The sequence below is a fragment of the Scophthalmus maximus genome, chromosome 5 (assembly GCF_022379125.1).
Source record: "Scophthalmus maximus strain ysfricsl-2021 chromosome 5, ASM2237912v1, whole genome shotgun sequence".
NCBI lineage: Eukaryota > Metazoa > Chordata > Actinopteri > Pleuronectiformes > Scophthalmidae > Scophthalmus > Scophthalmus maximus.
Genome location: NC_061519.1, coordinates 24,786,065 through 24,809,248, shown reverse-complemented (window position 1 = coordinate 24,809,248; position 23,184 = coordinate 24,786,065). Strand labels below are relative to the sequence as shown.

At 46.9% G+C, this 23,184-nt stretch overlaps 1 protein-coding gene across 3 annotated transcripts in view; it reads right to left on the bottom strand.

The window, feature by feature from the left end:
- Nucleotides 1-22,818, bottom strand: part of LOC118310514 (zinc finger E-box-binding homeobox 1) — a 55,159-nt gene extending 32,341 nt beyond the window's left edge. The window contains exon 1 of one of the 3 annotated variants that reach the window (XM_035633499.2): nucleotides 22,698-22,818. In XM_035633499.2, the coding sequence (XP_035489392.2) occupies nucleotides 22,698-22,758 (61 nt within the window). In that variant the 5' untranslated portion in view covers nucleotides 22,759-22,818. Of the gene's footprint in view, nucleotides 1-20,537; nucleotides 20,679-22,697 lie in introns of those variants that run through there. The other 2 variants (XM_035633500.2, XM_035633501.2) reach the window with 2 other exon arrangements.
- Nucleotides 22,819-23,184: the final 366 nt, after the last annotated feature.

Sequence of the window (23,184 nt, the reverse complement as noted above, 5' to 3'; positions counted from 1 at the left end):
GTCGACGAGTGTGGAGCGGTTGACTTTTTATTTTTGAAAAAGACTCAAAGCGTACATTTTCACTATGTCACTCCAAGTGCCCCTTGTGGCCAATGGCCCAGCACTCGTGCTCGCTGTGGGGAAACGTGAAAGGACAAAGTGAAGCTCCATCACCACGTTTTAATGTTTTTCGTTAAACAATTTAAAATGATCAAGCTAAAACTACCGTCCACACTAACGCACCTGAAAACGCACATCACGTGACCATTCACGGATGGGTGAGTGTGTGCGTGCCGGTGTAAACAGGAAGCAGATTGTCTGATCCGCAGCTGGTTGCTTAGTTACAGAAAACGCCACGAGAAGAAAAGAAAAAAAAGTGTAAAGTAAGACGAAAGGTTTCCTTCCTTCGTCCGCTGACGAAGTGGAACTAATACTTAAAGCCACGGTTTGTAATATTTAGAAGAACTCAGTCACAGAAATTGAAAATATTATAACTATGTGTTCATATATGTATGTTCCAGAATACGTTGCGCTTGCGTCGAAAACCGGAAATGGAATCGGCGGTGCGGCGCCATAAAGTGTCCCCTGTCGGTCGCTCAGTCGGTTGCGTTTTGCAACCTTGCCACCAGATGCCGCCAGAAAATTACAAAACAATGACACACTGGGGCTTTAATGAAAGTGTTCACAACGTTTTGCCTTCACCGCTGAAGTCCAGTCGTGGCCGATTCGGAACCAATCAGGATGTCCCAGTGTGGAGTGAATTCAAATGTAACCACAGCTGCTGGGAATTAATATAGTTGGTCCTTAAGGATTCTTTTGTGATAACAACGACGACTGTAAACGGAGCCGGCGCAATGATGTCTCGCTGTCCGCAGAGCTGCGAGTCTCTCGCCTACTCAACTGCTCTGAAACGTACTTTACTGGAAAAGACCGACACACCCTGAGGCCAGGATACGACAACATGCATTACAGACACAGTCACAAAGGACTGTGGAGTAGAATCAGCGGTCCGTCTTTGCGGCATTCACCTGCAGTTGCCCCTTGAGCGAAACCAGTCGGGGGGGGGGTCTGCAGCACTCCGTCCTGTAAGCGTTTACTGAAAACACTGTTTCTACAGCTCCGGCAAAAGAATTACGCTTCAGAGTAGATGAGTTCTGGCACCTGGAGCGTGACAGGGTCAAGGAGGTGCAGCGTCCTCCCGGCCCTCGGAGTGACACCTCACTGCAGCAGGCTGCCGTCCTGAGAGAGAGAGGACCTTGTTCGGAGTCAGACGTCGTTAGTATTGCTCAGATAATGGAGGGTTTCTCTGGAGCCAAGCAGCAGTTTGAAATCCGGTGCACCAGCTGCTGCGGCTGCTCTATTCTTTTTCCTCAGTGACAGATTTCCTTGCATATGTGATGCGGATACGAGAAACCATCGGATCGATAAGGGACGAGGTCGGAACCTGCCGCTTTCCACGTCACCTGATGCACTCCGGTCGCGAGACCTTCTCTCTAGGAAGTGACGCCAACCCTTTCCTTGCACAGTCGTCAGAAGAGCCGTTTACAGCAGGACACAGAGAAATACGAATAAAATATAAGGCTAAATGTGTACTTCCACCCAAAGATCAATGTACAGGCCTCACATTCAGTGTCTGGAATTAGGCATTACAGCATTTCTGGTGTTTCGTAGAGTTTAAAAACAAGCGGACATGCTCGGAACTCCTGAAGAGGCTGTGCGAGAGAACACAAGTGTCTTGAAAACGTTGCTCCGGACGTTTTACAGAACTTTTCCTGCCAGACCCCTCGACCCAGGAGTTTGCCTTTCATGACTGAAGACAGCTTTTGTACTTCACCTTTGCTACTGACTGAATGGTCGCTGGTCAAGGACGCAAAGTATTTGGTTTTTAATGCAAAGGAACCTCAACATTCCAAAAAAGATTCTCAAGCTACAGTCCAAGACAGAAAGCTTTTTTTCTGTTTCCCTTGATATCAATTGCTGATTCTGTTTCACAAAGTAGACGGACATGAAGTGTGGCCGGTGGCCACCAACGTGCCGATGGTTACTCTGGCAGTGAGCGGCCACGTCTCAGTGTAAGAGACCGGAGAGGCCCGGGAGGAGCGAGTGCAGCCGAGCCGAGAGCCGCGCTCCGCCAATCAGTGCTAAAGAGGTCGGAAAGGTCGCTTCTCCGGCCGCCGCCGCACATTGACTGGGAGCGAGGCAGCGGCAGAGCACGGAGAGGCCACCTCATGATGGGGGGGGGGGGTTCTGACTGAGCACATGCTGTTTAACCACATGACAGAGACGGAGGACTGGAGGACAGAGGAGAGCAGGGCCGCGGGCTTGTGGTGGAAATGCAACAGTGACTGGAGCCAACACTGCAAAAAACAACCCTATAAGCCAAATATCCTTCAATTTGAAAAAAATGTTCTTGTTCTGAGAAACAACATAAATCTGCCAATGGATTTAGCCAATTTTGCTTGTCTAGAATTTTCAAAACTAGCTTACAAATATAGACACTCGAAGCCTTGAAACTAGAAGAAATAGGCTAAAATGTAAGGGAGTTGTGCTTAATACAAGCAAAAGAACTCTGCTCTCTTAACATGAGTCTTCCGGTCTCTTGGTTAAACTGACTTTAAGAATTTATTCCTTCATTTAAGAATTTACACTTGTGGTAAAAGCAGCTCGCTGGTGCTCAAGCTAGTGGCCTGATCATCGATCACAACTTTTGATGAAATATCAACCAATTATACACTCGACATAACACAACGATTTGCACTGTACACCATCAAGGGGCGCCTCTGTTGAAAAATCAATAACCAGGTATATTGTCTTCTTGTACCTGCGAGAGGTGGACTGATGTATACATCGGTCAATGCTGGCCTTTAAATTAGTACCTGACATCAGTCTCCAGTATAAGCAATGCTCTTCTCTAAGTACAGTTAAATAACAACATGCAGAGTAATATTTTATTTGCACGCTTTTGGTTTTGTACTTATGGAGAAAAGTCTGGCACCGTTGCATTTAAAGGCCTGATAAAGATTCTTCTGCCACTACTCCCAGAAGGATAATGCAAATTATGCAAAAAGAAAAATAATTTCTTGGCAGAATGTTTCTCGATTGATTGTTTAGTCTATACATTGTCTAAAAATTCACTTTTCTGCCATATAAGACAAAGAACAGCGAAGGAAAAGAAAACTTACATTCAAGAAAGGATTTTTGCTTTCCTTTAAAAAAAATGGAAATGATAAGTTGATAATCCAAATAATTATCAAGCAAATAAACCATTTAGATGTATGTATCGCTTCTGGGCCTTTAAAGACCAGTGTTTTGGTTGGTCCCTCTCGGGCCAGTAGACGTTTGGTGGATCTGGAATCAACGTGGGTTTGTGCCAGTTTCCAAACAAACTGATTCAGATCGTATTCACACTGATTCACGAATACAGATTTATTCTACTCTTTCAACATAACCCAAATCAATCAGGATACGAACGCCAGCTAAATGCCACCATTAAAAACACAAACACAAACAGCTCGCCTGTCAGACCCGGCGCACATCTGGAGCAGGACGTCCTCTCAACCGGCTCATTATCCCGTGAGATGTGCCTCCGCCAACACTTTCCCTGCCGTGCGCAGATCGACAGAACAAACAACAGACAGACACTTTCGTAAAAGCCGCAGAGGTACTGGGGGGGGGGGGGGGGGGGATTTGCTATTTGTCTTCGCAGCCCCCTCAGGATCCTCTGTTGTTTTGCCGTTGGAGAGCAAATCTAGGTCATCGCTGCGCTGTGGACGCCCCGGTGTTGGTATTTTCTCCGCCGCCGCCGCGATCACTGCACGTTGGATTTGTAATGTCGTGGGGTGTCGGGAGTCTTCCGTATGCATCCACGCGGCAGGCGACACTGATACAGATCTGACGTACCACACTTGTCAGGTGGATTTCTTTTTTGTTGTGAGTCACTGGCTGTCAACAGGTTCTCACATTTGGTTTCCCCTCCCTGTGATCTTCCATGTAAAAAGGTCCAAAAGAACAGAACATCCAGAGAGCAGTTTATCCCCGGGGAGGATGGCCAGGTTCCAATCTGATGATCATAAATCACCAAATTTGAGGAATAGCGTGAAAAAAACAAACTGATTTTGCCTGTTAGAAAATTAGAAAAAAACCACACAGTACCCTTGTGACATATATTTCTCATGTAAGATATTACGTTTCGTATCACATAACACTAGACAGAGAATCCTCATGAGTGAAAACGCATACAGAGGCTTAAATCTCATGCCAGGTTGTATTTTTAATGCCAATTAAGAAAATAACTGGTAGTTTAATATATAATATAAATAATTGTTGTAACTTGCAGCCCTACAGTTGTCGGGGTTTCGTCACAAGGCCGGCAGGAGTTTTGTGAACACTGGAGTGACACTAAACCAGAACAGCTGGGTTCAAAAACACAACAACCTGTCCAAAGCGTCCTTGACAGGAAATCCCTTCCTGTTCCAGAAGGGGGGCTGTTACATGCAGCTGAACTTGACCTGTGGCCTCCATCCCATTATATTATATACTATTAGATCGTGTGATATTACAAAACAAAGTGACAGAGAGAGATGATCTGTCCAGGCTGCCCAGTGGACTGATGCATGTACTCTCGCCGTGCTCCGGGTTCAGTCCTGCCTTGTGACCTTTAACACACGAGGCCCCGCCCCCTTCTCTCTGTCTTCCATCTTCCCTGTCACTCTGCACTGGATGAGAGAGAGGGGAGGGAGGGGGGGCAACAAGGTTAATGTGCCCTCTGTCAAACCTCCTTCATCTGCAGATGCTGAGGGTGAAACTGTTGAGTCCAATGAGGCCGAGATGACAACTCCGACATATTCTTGATGATTCTGCTGCCGAGGAAAGAGGTCGGAGGATCGGAGGATCAGAAGATCAGAGTCCAAAGTGACCAATCACAGGAAGGCAGCATCAGCCACTGTCCCCGCCTCCAAAGTCTCAAAACTCAACGTGACAAAGCCAGCGACTGTCTGGCGGCGTCGAGCGGTTGCGAGCGCGTGGGGGGGGGGCTCACGCTCGTCCCAGCCGCCGTTTTTTTTCGTCTCACGCTTCTCGTGTCGTGCGCTCGCAAATTTTGAGACTCAATGAACGCCGTACTCCTGGCATGACCGACGGGACTATGTGTTCATCTTGAGCCTATCCGAGACGGTCAGAGTTTATTCCTCTACGAATTGCAAGTGTTCCCAAATAGATCATGGACTTGACAGATGCCATTCGAATCACCTTCATTCATGTTTTACAAAATGCGGGCTGCACAATGAACCCGTCCTCTCCCTTGTGCGTTGTCAACGGTATTAAAAACACTTTCATCTTATCAATAATCATCTCCGTCAGCCCATGTTGTGGCCCCCGGCGGTCATGATCTCCTCTAGCTCCACTAAAGTACATTTCCCTCCTCCTCCTCCTCTTCTTCTTCTCACCTGCTCAGTATTCATATCACACTCGTGCTCGCGTCCTCTCCCGGCCCAAAAACTCCCTGGGAAATAGGTCGCAGGAGCCGTAGACTCTGGCTGATTACAAAGAGCTGTTTAGAAATCAGTTTTGAGATTTGATATTGCATGAAAACATTGGCGTGTGCGTCTCGACGAGAGCTTCTTGGGGGGGGGGGGGGGGTGTATATGCTCGAGGCTCGACCAGGGGGAGACTCGGGCGGTGTGGGTCTGCTGCCTTGAGCTTTTTTGGGGTAAACACGACAGAGCGCACACTTCAACGCTGTCACGTCAAAAAACGCTGTGGGATAACAACCGCTGACCTCGGCTGCCCGGACCCACCGAGGTCAACTGTAAGGCAACATCAGTCAAAGTGTTTACTCTGCACTAACGGGTATGAGAACCCCCCCCAATAGTATCAAACCATATCTGTCTTCTGGTTCTGTCTTATTTACTTATTTATTTTCCTGCGTCGCCTCTTTATCTACCAGCACAGATGAGAGAGGGTCGGGTGGTGGTGTGTGTGTGTGTGTGTGTGTGTGTGTGTGTGTGTGTGTGGGGGGGGGGGGGGGGGGGGGGGGGGGTTGTACTCCGCTCTGGCAAAGTCGCAAACACTTTCTGAGGAATCAAATCTAATCTGGGTGAGATTTGTTTCGAATCTGTCTCATAATTACGCCCCAAACATTTTTCTTGGAAGTTGTGATTATTGTTTACTTAGATTTGCTTTGTGGAATAAGCATTTTTGCACCATCTGAGCTGCGGATATAAACGTGGAGAATTGAATTATACTTTCAACTCAGGCTTAAAAAGATCCCAAAAAATCAATTCATCTATAAACTGAAAATTGATCCACGGCCGTTTGACGATTAATTGAGTCATAATTCAGCTCCTCAAATGTGAGGATGGTCTACAAAACAAGCCGTCTGAAGATGTCTCCTTCACCAATTTTCCCAATTTTCCCAAAGAAAATCAAATCGGCAGGTTTTTCTAAGACAGAAATAAGAGTCGGATTTCAGCCCAATCTTTAACTATACTGCTCGTAAAGCATCATAAACAATCCAACTAATACAAAAACATGGCTTTTACTACTGTATCAAGATATCTGTACTAATCCACCTGTGCAAACTCCCATAATCCTTGAAGATCCAGCTCTTATGAATGAGTCTGTGTATCAGCAGTCTAATTTCTTAATCGGAGCACAGATGGAGCGAGGAGAGACACCCCCCCCCCCCCCCCCCCCCCCCCCCCCCCCCCCCCCCCCCCCCCCCCCCCCCCCCCCCTCCCCCCGACACCCACGATATCTCCATCGTTCCAAAACCCCGGCCAGCCACTTCACCCTCCCACCATCTTACATCATATGACCCAATCAGACCCACTGTACAAAAAACCCGCTCATCTACTGTATGTCAGAAGTTGGCGGCAGCAGCCGCTCTCTGGCACAAAGCCTCGGCTTTGGCACGGCGAGGCTGTGTCCTCGCTGAATGAAGACCACGCCGCTGCCGTCTGGGCGGCCGGACGGCGGCTGTCGGCGAGGCAGAGCGTCAAGCTGCGAGACGAGAGTCGTGCGCCCGGGGCGCCGGAGAGCTGGCGAGAACCATCGTCCCCACGCACTTACAGCCGTTGGATTGACAGTTCAGCGGGAACGTCTGGGATGACGGACACATTTTCAAAGAGCTTCACCTCGCAACACAACAACAACAACAACAACAACAACAACAGCAGCAGCAGCAACGATTCCGAAGATGTTGGTCCCACGGCGCAAATCGGGGAACATTTCCCTCAAAGCATCCGAGATGATCTTCAGTTACAGATCAAACGAGTCGTATTTTTGGATGCACAGAAATCGTTCGCACCTACTTTTTGTTTCAACTCCTAATGTCTGCACAGGAAATCCTCCGTGAACAGAGACTGTGAGAACCGCTGGCCTATTTTTAAGAGCGTAATGAGATGCAAAGCCGGCTTTCCCTTTTACAGGTGTGTTTGGGGGAAAATCAACAATTCCAAGGCTGCTCGGTTCTATAGGCAACGAAAGACAAAGGCATGAACCCCAATCCCTGCTGGGCGCACAACGCAAACTCCCAAGATGTACATGCGTGTGAGGATATACACAATTGTTAGTGTGTGTGTGTGTGTGTGTGTGTGTGTGTGTGTGTGTGTGTGTGAGTGTGTCCCTGTTTACCCAGTCGCACAATGCAGGGAGGAGGGGGAAGAAAACAGAGGGGACAAAGCAGGACTTTCCGAAGCGCAGTTTAGCTAAATGTCAAGTGCGTTCAGATCGCCAGTCGACTGAAATGTCACCCAGACGAAGGAGCAAAGAGGGGAAACGCTGCCCGACAAATACTTCTTCTTCTTGTTATTATTATTATGAATAATATTAGGACACCTTCTGGCCAACGAATGTGCCCCGGTTTCCATAAAAGTTTAAGGATGTAAAGTGGATTACGCTCCACAACTCCTTATGTCTTAACCATTAAATCTGGTGTAAACTTAAAGTGTCTTTCGGTGACTGTGTGTGTGTGTGTGTGTGTGTGTGTGTGTGTGTGTGTGTGTGTGTGTGGGTGTGTGAGGTTCCCGGGGCAGAGGGCTGAAGTGCAGCTATAATATAATTTGTATTGTGCTGAAGGGGCTGCATGCTCACGCCACAGGAGCAGAGTTTTATACCGAAGGCCGCCTGCTGTAGCCGTGTCAGATGGTATTTATGAGACTTGTAATGGGGGCTGAATCCAACGCACACACCTGCTTACGCCGGGGAAGGTATGGCACACACACACACACACACACACACACACACGCACACTCACTCACGAACACACTTATACACTTGCAGCAGATCCTGGATTTTGCTCGTTTGTGCCCGTTTCGGCTGCTTGTTTAGGCAAACACTTAAGTGTTGCCAGACAAGTCTGATTATGACATTATGTCCGTAAATGCACTGGGGACGCACGGTCGACCCCGTCACTCACATCCTGCCATAACAAGAAAAACTTTTCCTGAAAAGTAAACACGCCACAGACACAATCACGTTCAATTGTTCATGGCTGATGACTTCAGTCCTGTGACCTTTCGACAGACAATACACACACACACACACACACACGTACTGTATTTAAAGATTTAAAGAAGTGCCTGAAACCTGCATTCTCTCGAATGACCAGCAGAGGGCGACTCTACTGTTTGCAAAAATAAGTTTCGACAGAGGTACGAGAAAAGATTTTTTAACGTCGGTTAACATTTTCCTGAGGAGTTTATGGTTCGATCTCTATTTTCAAGTCTTCTTCAATACAGCATGATGCTCATTTTTGTAAAATTACGATCCATTTAAAGTCAAATATACAATGAAGGACCGTACACAGTGGATACCGCGTGATTGACAGCTAGCAATGGCCAATGGGAGCATGGATTCAGGTGTAGGTGGACGAGCTCTCAGTCTGGTCCCGCCCCCTGCTCCTCTAAATATGGTTACTTGTGTTTCCCCGGAAAAACCAAGATGGCGCAATGGGTGACGTCACTATGGGTTGACAACGAGGGGTCTCATTAACAGCGATATAGTGTTTGGGGTTTACTTTTTAAAAGGGGGGAACTGAGACGCAGCAACACAAACACACAAAAAAACCTCCGAGACGATGAGCGAGTCTGCAGTGTGCCGTTGCTCCACTTCTCTCGCCGACCGAACAGCTGACGCCTCAGCAGTCGCTCTGCAGCAGCAACACTTGATGCCAAAACTGCTTTGATCAACACAAATCTAACCAAAGTGGATAAGCACGGTGGCTTTCTCAGCAGCCCGGGTGGTGGGGGCGTGGGGGGACTGTGTGTCCTATATCCTGAACACTCAGCAGAAACAGAGAATAACAATTACAGCAGGGAAGGTAAATTGGAAGTGATAATATGTGAAGGAGGAAAAGGGAGGAATAATCTGGTTGGTGTATTTTATCCAAAGTGCCTCGTAGTTTCATGAGCTCATGAATACTCAGCGTCAGTACGTCTGTTGTTTCTTGTTCTGTAAAATGTCTATTACATCTAAAATTACAATTCAGTTGTAAGTTGCAAACTGCAACCAGCTGAGCACGCGACAGGGGACACTTTATGGTGGTGCACCGCTGATTTCATTTCCGGTTTCCGGAAAATTCAACGCGAACGCGACGTATTCTGGACCGTTTTGTTTCAACAACCGTATTCAACACCACGTAGAAACATGGCGACTCACACGGAGGTCGGGTTCACCTCATGTCACTATATTTAACTCATTCAGATTTGACGGGAAAAAAAAACATTGTGATTTTGCATATATGAACACATAGCTATGGACAATACAATCAACTCCTGAGAATGAGTTCTTCTAAATATTACACACTGTAGCTTTAAGCTAAAACTTGACTCACAAACGGTGACAATACTAAAACAATCAATTGAAGACAAAGAAAAGGTAAGACTGAGAGAAAACAGTAAGTCCTGCGAAAACTTGAGAAGCTGGAGGCTTGAATATCGGCGCCGATAATCGGTCGACCCCTAAAAGAAAGTCCAGAAATTGTGGGGGACAAAATGCCCATAAGGTGACTTGTTTAAAACTGCTCGTTTTGTCCAATCAATAATTCTTTATGCAAATATTTTTGATGTGCATTTGGAAAAAAACAGCAAATCTTTGCATATATAGATCTGGCATTTTTGATAAATCACTAAAATATGTTTAAAAGATGATTATAAATGAATCTGTCAATTGACTTATCGGACTCCTGTTCCCAGAGACCTGACATCACTTTTCTTTTCTTTTTTAAATTTCATGGACTGGCTCTAGGCTGAGTCACTATTGAGTCACATGAATCAGTGATATTTGTATAACATGTATTAAGATTTTTTAAAAAGCTTGTGCGGTGTGAAGGGGGGGGGGGACACACAATAACTGCAGCTGATGCAGGGCTGCAGTGTAAACGTGTTGCTTCGTGCCTGCAGCTCATCAGAAACCAGGCACTCTTCTTCTCGCCACGGCTGCCCCCGCCTCGATTTACCGCAGCATCACACACACCCTGCATACCACCCCTCCACCCCACCGGCTCCGTCATCCCTCCATCCATCCATCCAGTCTGGGTGTAATTCGTCAGGGCCGGGGTGGCCTCCATTAGCGCTCGTCCGCAGGGACAGGACGGCCTCTGAAGCACAGCACTCAGTGAGCGCACGGGGGCCCCGCACTTTACCCTAACAGCTTCATCAAGTCTGCATCCCTAAAGCCAGAGACACACACACACACACACACGCACACAACCTCTGGAGGGCCCAATTAGCAACCATCACCTGTAATTCAATAACAAAGCCCCCTTTCTCTTTCGGCCCCTCCTCCCGCTCTCCCTCTTCCTTCACTCGACCGTGAATCCGCTCTCGCATGATTTACGGAGGACGAGTCCTAATGTTCTCCCGCGTCAACAAAACAAATCTAAACCCACACCGACAGTTTATTAAGGTTCTCTGAATAGATCTGCATACTCTGGTTTCGCAAGCAAGAGGTGTCTGCCGCCGCCGCCGCCCCACCGAACCCTCCGCCTTCTTCCTTCCTCTCCTCCCTCCCCTCCCGGTGTTCATCTTTTTTTACGAGCGTCATATATCATCCCTCCGGCTCCGCGCACCACAAATCAAGCCCACGGGACACAGGATGGAGCGCTGACACACAAAAGAGGGGGAATCCGCACTGCACATCTCTGCTCCAGCTCGGCTTCCTATCGAATCCTCTGTTCTCTCTCCGCGTGTCGTTCGCTCACCGTCCGTCCGTCCGTCCTGCGCGGTCGGAGAGAGGGAGGATAGCCGCCCTACAAGCTCCATAAGCATCCCGCTATAATAGCAAATAGAACATGAGGGAAAAAAGTCTGTCGGCAGGAGCACGAACGGAACCTCGGTATGGTTGTGCGGTCGTATGGTTCAACGCAATTCTCACCTGGCATTTAAAGAGGATTTGAGAATAAGAGCTTGACCACGTGACGGTACGAGACTGTGAACTCCGGAGGTCTTCGGGGACTCATTGTGACCATGTTGAACACAAGCGCATTGCATTGTCAATCCACAAACAACCATAGTTACCACATGCGACTGTTTCCAACCCGCGAGGTAGTTAGGAAGCTAGCAGGAAACACACAAAACCTCAGTCCTCAGTGGTTTTAAAGGGACCTGAGGACAGAGCGAAGACGAGACCGATCGAGAAGCAAGAGAAGCACCATCTTTTATAATTCTTCATCTTTTCTTTCCCTGTTGTTGGTTTATTTTTGACCTGCGCGGACGAGGCGGGGACGTGACGTGAGCGATCGGATCTGAAAATCCCATGTCAATGTGGACCAGGTGTACATGTCATCAGAGTAAGTCGAGTCTGTCACACACGCTGCAGAGGAAACTAACTGAGCTAACTGAAGATGTGTTCAAACACCAGTCAGGAACCAGTGTCAACTTCAGACCGGTTCCCAATATCAATCCTTATATCCTTAGTTCTGTGTTCGGTAGATTCCAGGAAATATTCTGAGTTCAATGTTTTCATTCAATGTTTTGGTGCCAACCTGCTTCCTCTACGCTTAGCTGTCACTTTATTAGGAACATCTAGGTATCAAGTCAGTGCAGTCTTAGTGCCGCAATAAATCCTCTCTTCGTGAAGGTTTTAATGGTCGGGTTTTTGTCAAAAACAGCGATTAAGAGGTGTTGAATTGAACATTTTGGAGGTTATAGTGTGTGTTCCTGTTGAAACGTATTGTTAAATGGACTAAACAAGAGCGTCCAGGGAGCATAAACCTCCGCCAAGGCTGAACAATCCTCCTCGCAAAAACATTCTTGATCTGGATCCTTCCCAGAATACATGTTACGATGGCCGACGCCTATCTTTGATTACGTTTTCATGCAAACCCTACAACTTTAAGAGCAATCCTGCTAAGAAAAACAAACAAGCAGACAAACTGAACCCATCACACTTAACTTCCTCGTCGATGAGAGAAACATCTGCATCTGCACAACGCAATAAGTTCGACAGCATCGCAAACTACAGTCTCCCAACTGACCCGTCACCCGCCTCGTCTTCATTCAGTGAAACGTGTCCGAGTGAACATGTCGGCACCATCCGCTTGACTTTCCTGCCTCAAAAGCGAGTTAAAAATAATATTTCTCTCTATCCGACATTTCCATTTGTGTGCGACTCCGTCCGGAACACAAAAGGGCCTCAAATGGACGGCGTGACGGAGGAGAAATAAATCTCCGTTGCCGTGCGTCTAATCTAATTTCTCCATTCAGCTCCCACCTGTCCTGCTGCTGCCCGGCCCCTCCGAGGTCTCCTGGGTGTCTTTAGTGAGTCCAGGCCCCTCCGAGCCCACCTGTCCACCGCCCATGATTTATGTCTCCTGAGACGTACCCCCTCCTCTCTCCTTCCCTTTTCCTTTTTTTTTTTCTAAAGAGCTCTATTCAATGAGAAGGAAGTTTGAATTTTCAAAGAGTTTCCTTGGTTTGGCTGGTGGCTTCATTTTCTGCTGTTGATAAGATATGAAATCAGAATAAATAACTCTATTGGTTCTTCAAGTTATTGTAATAAATAATGTTCCTATAAAAACTAATTCAGGAATTAGGAATACACTTGTTTCTGTTTTAAGAACATTTGATGCAAGGGTCACAACTAATGGTTATTTCAATTATCAGTTCATCTAACAATCATTTATCATCAAAAGTCTAACAACCGTTAGGAAACAGTGACAAATACCTTTATCAATTTCCAAAACTTTGACGTAACGTCTTCAGTTTCATCTAATTTTGTTCGACTGATGATCCAAAATCCAAATATAGTCATTTCCGATCACATGAGCCAAAGAGAAGCAGAAAATCCTCATGACTTGAAAGCTAAAACAAGGGTATGCTGAAAGTTTTTGCTTGAAAAATTACACACAACTAGTCTATAAACATTTTTCTGCCAATCATGCGACCAGTCGTTTCAGCCATGTTTGATTCCACGACTGAATGACACTAAGGGCGTGATACGTAGGTGAGGAATCATATTCTCAGGGGTCAAAAACATATTCCTTTTGTTTAGTCCTTTTCATAGTTCCCCTCCATCTCTCCTCTTCAGCCCCACGTTATTTTAATTTTTTGTCTATCGTATCGTTCTGGGTTTTACCTTTAAGATGTGTCCCAGTTTTTAAAGGGTAGCAAATCAAAGTGTGTGTGTGTGTGTGTGTGTGGGGGGGGAGCTCATCACTGGCAAGAGCCAATCCTCTTCAATGAGCAACATTCACACGGATTATGTCCGGACCCTCGTCCGAGGGGGGCTCAGCGTTTTTTGTGCCTGAAGGGCAGGCGGCAGCCTTGGGCTGCGTTCTCACTCATTTCCTCTGAGCTCCGAGAGCCGCCAGCCTCCGCGTTCTGCTTCTCAGGTATAGCAGGAGGGGGAGGAGAAAAAGAAAAGAAAAAAATAAGAGAGAGCGAGAGAGAGAGAGAGAGAGAGAGAGAGAGAGAGAGAATGGAGGATGGAGGAGAATATGCAAATTGCACCACCACCACCAAAGGAGAGGGAGAGGAGTTTCCCAGCAGCTGAGTGTGAAAAGAGTGCTACCCCCTTCTTCTCACACACACACACACACACACACACACACACACACACACACACACACACACACACACACACACACACACACACACACACACACACTTTGTTTGAATGAGGCTCTTTCTTTTGACACACACACACACACACACACTGGCCTGCATGACCCCCACCATCGCACAAACGCATTGAATCCCAAACACGTGTATAAACTCATTTCAAACTAAAATCGTACATTTCTAACGCACATGATTTTGAAGGCGGGACGCTGGTCAGCAGCAGCAGGGGGATGAACGGCGTTCCTTCACCGCAGGCCGTCTTTCACGGCTCGGCGTTTGCTTGGCGGAGGAGCGTAGATTAAAGTTTTAGCTGTTGGCTGCTCATGAATATTCAGGTGGTTGAATGAGAAACAAGTGAGCGGCGGCGGCGGCGGCAAAGCAGGTTACTTGTGGAAATGGGTGTCAGGCCACCTTAAAAGAAAAAAAGAAAAGAGTTTGAGAGTTTCACAGTTCCTCTGAGAGTTGATGCACCGGTGGCGCCTGGAGGTGATTTTCACTTCTGGTTCCACATTTGGCTTTTGTTTTTTTTACAGAGCGTCAGTTGGCAAGGGAGCAAACTTTTTGTCTTCTTCACCAGCTCCGATTTCAAAGCAGCACTTGTGAGTTTAGAGCAGGATTTGGCTTCAATTTAATCTTACTTTGAGTTAGCACGGCAGAGAAATTGATTTTCTTTTTCTTCTTCCCTCCACCACCACGACTCGTCTGAGCTCCTCGTTCTTTTCTCGTGTTACATTTCCACAAGAGCAAAGAACTTTTAAACGTAACGTGTCTGACGTTGAATCGCAGCAGCACACGGGAGGCGACGGGTTTTGTGTCGAGACCCATTTCTGTGGCCTAGACACAGGAGAAGTGAATGGATTATAATGCAAAATACAGTGAATTAATTGTTCTTAACGTCGTCCTCAAGATCCTTCAAGCCTGTAGGCTTTTAATGCAGCTCAAGGTAACATCGACATTCCTACCTTTTCATTTTAAAACACATCACTGCTGCTACATTTAGGGGCTGCGTTGAAGTACGTGGACGGGCTAAAACAGAGATGTTTGGAAACGATGACGCAGACACGCAAGTCACCCGCATTCGCCTCCTGATTGGTTCCTATCAGTCACGACGCGACTACATGACACTTTAAGCACTAGTTCCACCTCGAGAAGAAACCCCCTCGTCTTACTCTTCACCGTTGTTGTTTCTCATTCATTTCAGCAACTTTCAGCAAGTTTTCAGTATGGATTAGATCTAGAGCTGCAACAGTTATTCAATTAATCTGCTACAAAATCGATGACTCAATTAATTGGCAACTATTTCGAGCACCGATTAATCGGTTTTGGTAGTTTTTATGACAAAAAAAGACATGTCCCTTAAATGGGAATATTTTCCGGTTCCTTTGCTCCTCTGTGACAGTGAACCGAATATCTTTAGTGTGTGGACAAAACAAAACATCATCATCTTAGCTGCAGCCCTCATTAGATCAGTATGGAGGTAAAAAAAAAAAATACTGATATGTTAAACGATCGTCTGGATGTAAATTAAAACTTGATGAACTATTTTTAAAAGTAAACGTGGTAGTATGGATGTTGCCCTCATGTTGTAAACGTAATGACAGTGTCATTCAGCTCTGGTCTGTCTGATGGTCAACATGTACAAAAAACAACATGTTTGAATGTTGTTTTTAAAGGGACACCGGCGCATCATCGAGGGGTTATACATTTCCCTTGTGCACTTCTGTGAAGGATGCAACCCCGCGGAGCGTCCACACACTGTTCACTTCCTCAGAGCTTCCTCGCCACATGTGGCTCTTGTGTTTTGCTGCGTGAGCACAGCTCCGGGGCTGCTCCGCTGACCTCTGACCTCCATGTGGAGAGCTGGAGAGCTCTTCTTAAAATCTGTCGTCGATGCTGCGGAGACGGACGACTTGTAGCTGCGAGTTCCAGAGGCCACGTCGTCGCGAGAGTGCTCCACCCATTCTGACTCTCTGTCTTTGTGCACGCCTGAAACGACACGAGTGAGTGGCTGCTCTCGGTTTTTGTCTAAGTCATTTCCTTGAGTTAGTGAGTTACTGAGTTTTCACTTTCCACAACTCACCGCGAAACCTGATTGCGGACGCTTCAACCTCATTAAACCCAAAATGCAAAAAATACCAAACCTTCAGGTGGAATAAAAATACCACAGCTGATGGTTTTCACTGAAATGAGGTGTAAAGTGACACATCGTTATTTATACCCTCCGTGTTCCGCTTTCCTGCATCTCACTCTCCAACGAAGTGTCACTTTCACGTTTAGCCTCACACTGTCCTCACAATCTGCATCGTCAGCCTCCGACCATAATTATTCCACTCAGCTTGCCGCGGACGCTAAAAACACAGAGCGCGTCGGATCTGCGGTAACTTTTTTTTTTTTAACTGTCTCCATCCGTCAAGGTGCCTTTTGTCGGCCGACGTCACCTTAATTGAAACGCAACGGCATCAGCAGGACGAGTAATGCATGTAAATCCTGTGTTGGCCTGTGTTGTTATGCAAAAGCCTGGAGGAAAGTAGCAGTTTCCCCCACCTTGATGCACACACACACACACACACACACACACTCACACACACACACACACACTACTCAATTAGTCACAGCAGCAGCATCAGGAGCCCTGACGCACCTCCCCCTCTGAACCATATAAGGCGACGGGGAGGGGTTAACGCTGACTCACTATAGACATCCTGTAGTGCTTTGTCATTCCACAGGCCCATTTGGCGCACGCACACACACACACACACACACACACACAGACACGCGCGCGCACGCACGCACACACACACACACACACACACGAGGCAACGCGAGTGACCGATGTTCACGGGTCGCTGAACAGCTACTGTTGACCACAACCACGTCTAATGTCACTTTCCTCTGCCACTTGTCCCGTTGACAGACAACAGCACATGGGGACGTGCGCATTAACATTCACATAACGCTCAAGTGATAAACAACTGGCGGTAGAGAAGTTGAAAAATATGTATATTCCAATCCTCCATATGACAATAATTGGGGGTAAAAAAAAAAATACATGCAGATAAAATCGTGGTGAGCTTGACGATGACTGGGTTTTGTGGCTGCAGCAGCTATGAATAAATGGTGGGGTCTGAACTTGAGGGGGGGGTTGCGCTCAAATGACCTCTCTGCTCTGTGACCTCAAGTAACATGGTTCATTCATACGCAGAGACAAAAAGAGAGCTACAGTAGTGTTGTGACGTAGTCCAGAAAAAAACACCGGTGAACAGAACACGGTGACGCAACTGGTGTGAGGAAGTAAAGCAGTCAGAAGGGACCTAGTCTTTATAAATGTATCTCATCTGTACGCATCAAACAGCAGCGTATCAAAGACCCTGAACTGATACAACCAGCCACTGAAGCAGTTGCACTGTGTACCACCGTCGCCTCGTTTCATTTAACCGCATGTGCACGTGTGATCGAACTGAGCCCTGGAGATTACATACACACAAATATCATTTCTCCATAAATCCTCCACACGGAAAAGACAAAGAGAGAGAGAGACGCCTCTGAAGGCCGCGGCCGCGGCCGCTCGCCCGTCTTTATCCCGTCAGAGGTATGTTAACACACCAGGCCGCAATCCTGGACTCCCTTCAATTGTCCGTGTTAGATTACAGCCCAGCTGAGAGCGCGCGCACACACACACACGCACGCACGCACACGCACACACACACACACACACCCACACACACACACACACACACACACACAAACACACACTTCAAAGTGAGAGGGAAGGCGTTGGGAAGCGGCGGCGGCGGCGGCAGCAACAGGCCAACACCTGCCAGTTACAGTAGAACTACAGACCCGTGGCGACGCACTGGAGCTGAAAATGAGATCATTAAGACTGCAGGCGAAAAAAAACAAAAAAACTGACGTCATATTTGTCCTCGGCTCCTTTTTTCTGTACGCAGATATCACATATAGCAACTTTAAAAACTCTGTCTAGTAGTCTGCTGCTCATGTTTGTCTCTGATGTGCGGCAGACTATTCATTTTTATGCAAAAAAAGTAGTTTTTTCCTGGGGGGGTGGGGGGGGGGGGGGGGGGGGGGGGCGTCTCTGCAGGCCTATAGCAAGATGACAATCATTTCATATTCTGGTGTGTTTACAGTTTGCCGCCTGGCAGGAAATCATCTGGGTTTAAAGAAGTAGAGCGAGGGCAACGTGACACCTCCAACTCTCGTTAATATACCAGACAGGTTGGGGGGGGGGGGGGGGGGGGGGGTTGTTGTCGGTTGAGACAGGCAAGAGCTAAAAAAGAACATTTTTAATTTGGGGAAGGAAATGAGTCTCGGGGCGTCTTTTCAAAACCATAACTCCAATTATGAATGAGATCAAACTGCGGGAAAAAAGAGTCCAACGCATCAGGTTTTGATGGGTCAGAAGAGATGGACGTCAACGCCTGACTGACAGTGATGCTGGTGTCTGAAAAGATAATCCACATCGAGCTATTTCTCTTTCACGCGTTCCTCTAGTTTGCGCACCGAAGACAGTTAAACATCTTGAATATCTTAAATTACGACGAGTGGGAGTATAGATTGGACTTTTCAACCCCCAAACGCTTCTGACCTCTCTCACCTGACAGGACGACAGGTTACCTCATCCATGTAATCCATTTAATCATCAAAAAATAATAATCTGATTATTTGACGATGATGAAAATATACTTGTGGACCTAATCCCGAATGAATAAAAAAAAACTCGGAACGGAGGAGAGGTACATATACCAGAAAAGTGATTGATCAAACAGTCAATTAACCAATTGGATATTAAAATCAATTTTGAGACACTTTCTAAGCAATCATTTATTAATTTTTCTCTGATTCCAGGAAAACTAAAAAAATAGTAAACTGATCTACGGCTCTTCAACTGTTGCCTCACGTGACCATCTGAAGGTGCCGTTTTGGGCGCGGGGAGATAATAATGATCATTTTTCAAAGAAATCATCACTGATCTATTTGAGAAACGATTTGAGGACTAACTGCTAAATAAAAAACTAGAGCCCGACCGATATATATCGGTTGGCCGATGATATGCCGATGTTAGCCTTTCAAAGACACATCTGTATCGGCCGATATGTTTAGAGCTCGACCGATATTATTATATCAATATTATATTATATTATTATTATTATATTATTATAACATTTATGTTTTACATTTTAGGTAAAATAAATATTTTTTTCTTAATTCAAGTTCTATTTATTTGGTTGTAAAGTTTATGGTTAACCTAAAAATATTAAGCCTCAATTACATTTCTATGTCATAAAGGTTTGATAACGGCATCTTAGAATTATACATACATACATATCGATATCAGGAATCTTGTCTCCCCTAACATCGATATCGGCATTGGCCCCTAAAAATCCATATCGGTTGGGCTCTGAAAAAAATCCTTGACTAAAAGCATTTAAATATGTAAAGTGAATCTAGTATCGGCTGTTATCAGAAAAGGAAGAGATGTCATTTAAAAATCACTCTTGATCCACAGATCATCAAGTAGCTCAATTAGTTCTATTTAAAAAAAAAGGACAAAGTCAAACATATCAAGTGACGTGACCACGTGGATTACAAAGCTTTTCAAGATGTTTATCTGCAGCCTGGTGGGGGTCGAGGTGGGGGGGGGTCGTCAGCTCCCTTTGATATTCACCGAGGATCAGTGTGAGTCACGTGGAGGAGGAAGAAAAACGAATAAATGCTCCGATGTGAAGGGAGAGAGAACGAAACGACGCAGCAGCAGCAGCTGCACATGCGCACGGAGAGGAGAGGCACGTCACGCGCTCCTTCCATGCACGTGCCAATCTCAATTCAGGTTATACACATATATCTATCATTATTTTTGAACAACCAGACCAAACTAACAGCCCCATCGCATATAAGCATCCTGCACCGCGATGACGTCACAGGACAAACAGGTACAAAGATATCTAGATATAGATATATGTACACCTTTATAGGTGTTGCATCACCTTGCGTCTATACCTGGTCCAGGAGGGAGAGAGAGAGAAAAAGAGGCAGCAACCCCGCCTTCACTGCAGTGATGGTACTGACACCCCCCCCCCCCCCCCTCTTCTTCCACCGCTCAGGAAATTGTTTAAAGGAAAATTATAATTATACCGCAACACAATAGATGGAAACGAGAGGGGCAGTTACCGCACACGGTGATGGGTGGGGGGGATAAACCACCTTGTGCACCGCTCGTTTTCCTGCACACACACACACAGCTGCAGGATGCACTCGACCAGAACGAGCCATTCAAATCTACACACACACACACACACACACACACACAAAAACCAGAGATGTTGTTTTTTTTTTTTAAAACATGCACAAGTGGGTCAGAATGTCGATGCGATAAATCCCGCGAGAATGGACACAGAGGGAGGGGGGAAGGCGAGCATGGCTGCGTGTTGAAGAAGGAGAGGAAGAAGAGGAAGAAGAGGAAGAAAAAATCATCTTCTCTACCTGCACAGGTTGACATGTCGGCTCCTCGGGAGACGCCGAGCAAAGATCCCGTTCGTGTGCCCGGTCGGTCGCGAGCCGCAGGTGCGATTCGCGCGCGCGGGCGCGGGCGCGTGCGCGTGTGTTTATTTCCAGGCCATTTGTCAGAAGAACCCCCCCACACCCCCACCCCACCCCCCAACACTCTTCCTCCGTCCCTCCCCTCCCGTTATCCGCGGTCAGGTAAACATGATGATGGTGGTGATGATGATGATGGTGATGATGATGGTGATGATGATGATGGTGGCTCCTGTGCGGACGCACAGTCACCGTCGTGTCGTCACTCGGCAAGGAGCAGGAAATAATAATAATATAATAATAATAATAATAATAAAGAGAAAGGTGCTTTCCTCCATCCAGCCCCCCTCGGCTCACACATCCCACCTCATCATGGCCAGTATACGTATTTATGGCTTTACTGGGTTTTCATTGGTTGATACGATGAGAGGGGGGGAAGAGAGAAAGAGAGAGGGAGAGAGCACAGGTAATAAAACCGTCCAATGAGCGAGTCTGCCTCCAAAGGTTCGTCCGAGTTATTACACCGACCGAACATTTAAAGTTATATTTCTCATATTCTGTATTTTATGACAAGTGGAACTGGCCCCAGCTCATATATTAAACTACTCGAACATCATCTCTATAAACTCCCCTGCTGTAGGTGATATTAAAGGTGTATTACACCAAGTAATGCGACAGAAACAACGCTTCATGTCCACAAAATAACGCCCGAAAAACATTTATGTAAAAAAAAAGAGGTTCACAAAACCTACATTTAAAATTATATTTCTCTCATATTCTGTAATTTATAACAAGTAGAAATGGCCCGAGGACATTTTTTTATAAAGTCCCCTGCTGTAGGTGATATTAAAGGTGCATTACACCAAGTAATGCGACAGAAACAAGTCCACAAAATAATGACCCCAAAACAGATTTATTTTCCCAAAAAAATAAAAACGGTTCACAAATCTACAATGAAAGTTATATTTTTCTCATATTCTGTAATTTATAACAAGTGGAAATAGCCCCAGCTCATTTCTATAAAGTCCCCTGCTGTAGGAGATATTAAAGGTGTATTACACCTAAGTAATGCGACAGAAACAACGCTGCAAGTCCACAAAATGACGCCCCAAAAAAAACAAAAGAAGCCCGATCTTTACAGGTGCAAAAAAAAAAAAAAGTGGAACATGTGCGATGGGAGCACGTTTGCATAAAAAAAAATTAAAGAAAAAACCACGCCGAGTAATAAAACGCGCAGGATTTGTGAAGCTGAACTCGTGAGGAAATGCGTGCAAGCATGATACATATACTTTTGCACAAAACACACCAACCACTCTTACCTTAACTAAAGGAACATGTGGTGTAGCAGTTGCAGCACAGGAGGAGGAGGAGGAGGAGGAGGGGTGGAGATAAAATAAACATCCCATCTCTCTGTTGCCATCCGCGGAGCAGCGGTGGACCAGACCAAACCCCGCATGCACAGACTAAATCCCAGTGCGCACATTTACCGTCCGACCCGTTCAAAAACAAACCGCCATAAGAGAAAAGTTGATTTCTATTTCGTCCGGTCGACCGAGTGGAGGCGAAACTACGATCGCGCAACTAAACCTCGCCCTTCAAAATAATAACGAGTCACAGCAGTCATCCAGCAACAGGAGCACAAACTGCGGGCCACGTTGTTATGAGAAAGCCCCGCAACCTGCCGCCAAGAGTTGGCGTGCGCGCGGTGGGAAGTGGCAGAAGTGAAGAGAAACAGGCAGGAGAGAAAGAGGAAAGTGGGGGTTCGCGACGAAGGCACCCGAGACGCGAAGTGAGAATGAAGCGCTCCCTCGGGTTATTCCTAGGAGGCGGATAACGGTCCGCTGGCTCGGGCGGGCGCTCGCTCGGCCGGGCGGCGCGCGCCGCTAGGCGGAGAGCGAGACGCCAGCTCAGGTATAACGGTTCACACCGCGAACTCTCCCGGAAAAAAAGAAAAGTCCGTCCGTCCCCCCCCCCCCCCTGAAACGTGCTCGTCCAACTCACTGCACAACAAGTTCACCGAGTGGAGAGTTGTCCGTCCCCCCCCGTCCCCCCCCGCCCGCCCCGGGCCGCTCGGCGGCGGTGCCCGCGGAAGGAGTTCGCACTCACCGCTGCTGCTCCTCTTCGGGTTCGCCTGTTTTCTGCGCTTACACCTGGGGCCATCCGCCATGATCCTCTCGCTGAGTCTGAAACGCAGCCGCTCGCTAGTCACCTCCTCCCCTCCCTCCCTCCTCCTGTCTCTCCTTCCTCCCCCCCACCCCATCCTCCTCCTCACCCTGTCCGCTTTACGACATCACCTTCCCCCCGCCGAAACACCTGGTTTGCGACACACTGGCCGCGTTTACGGCATCACCTTCTCCAAACACCTCAGCGCATGGCCCCTCCTACTGGCGGCGCATGGGTGTGTGGTGGTCCCGCAGCTGTGCCGCTCCCTGCGCCTCCTCACTGCTCAAAGTAAATGAAATATATATATATATATATATAAATATTAAAAACTGTTTATCCACAGGTGGACATGTTGAAATATGACTGTGGAGAAGACCTAATGGGAAATGTGTCAGTAATAAGAGTGGGGCCAAATTAAAGGACCAGTACA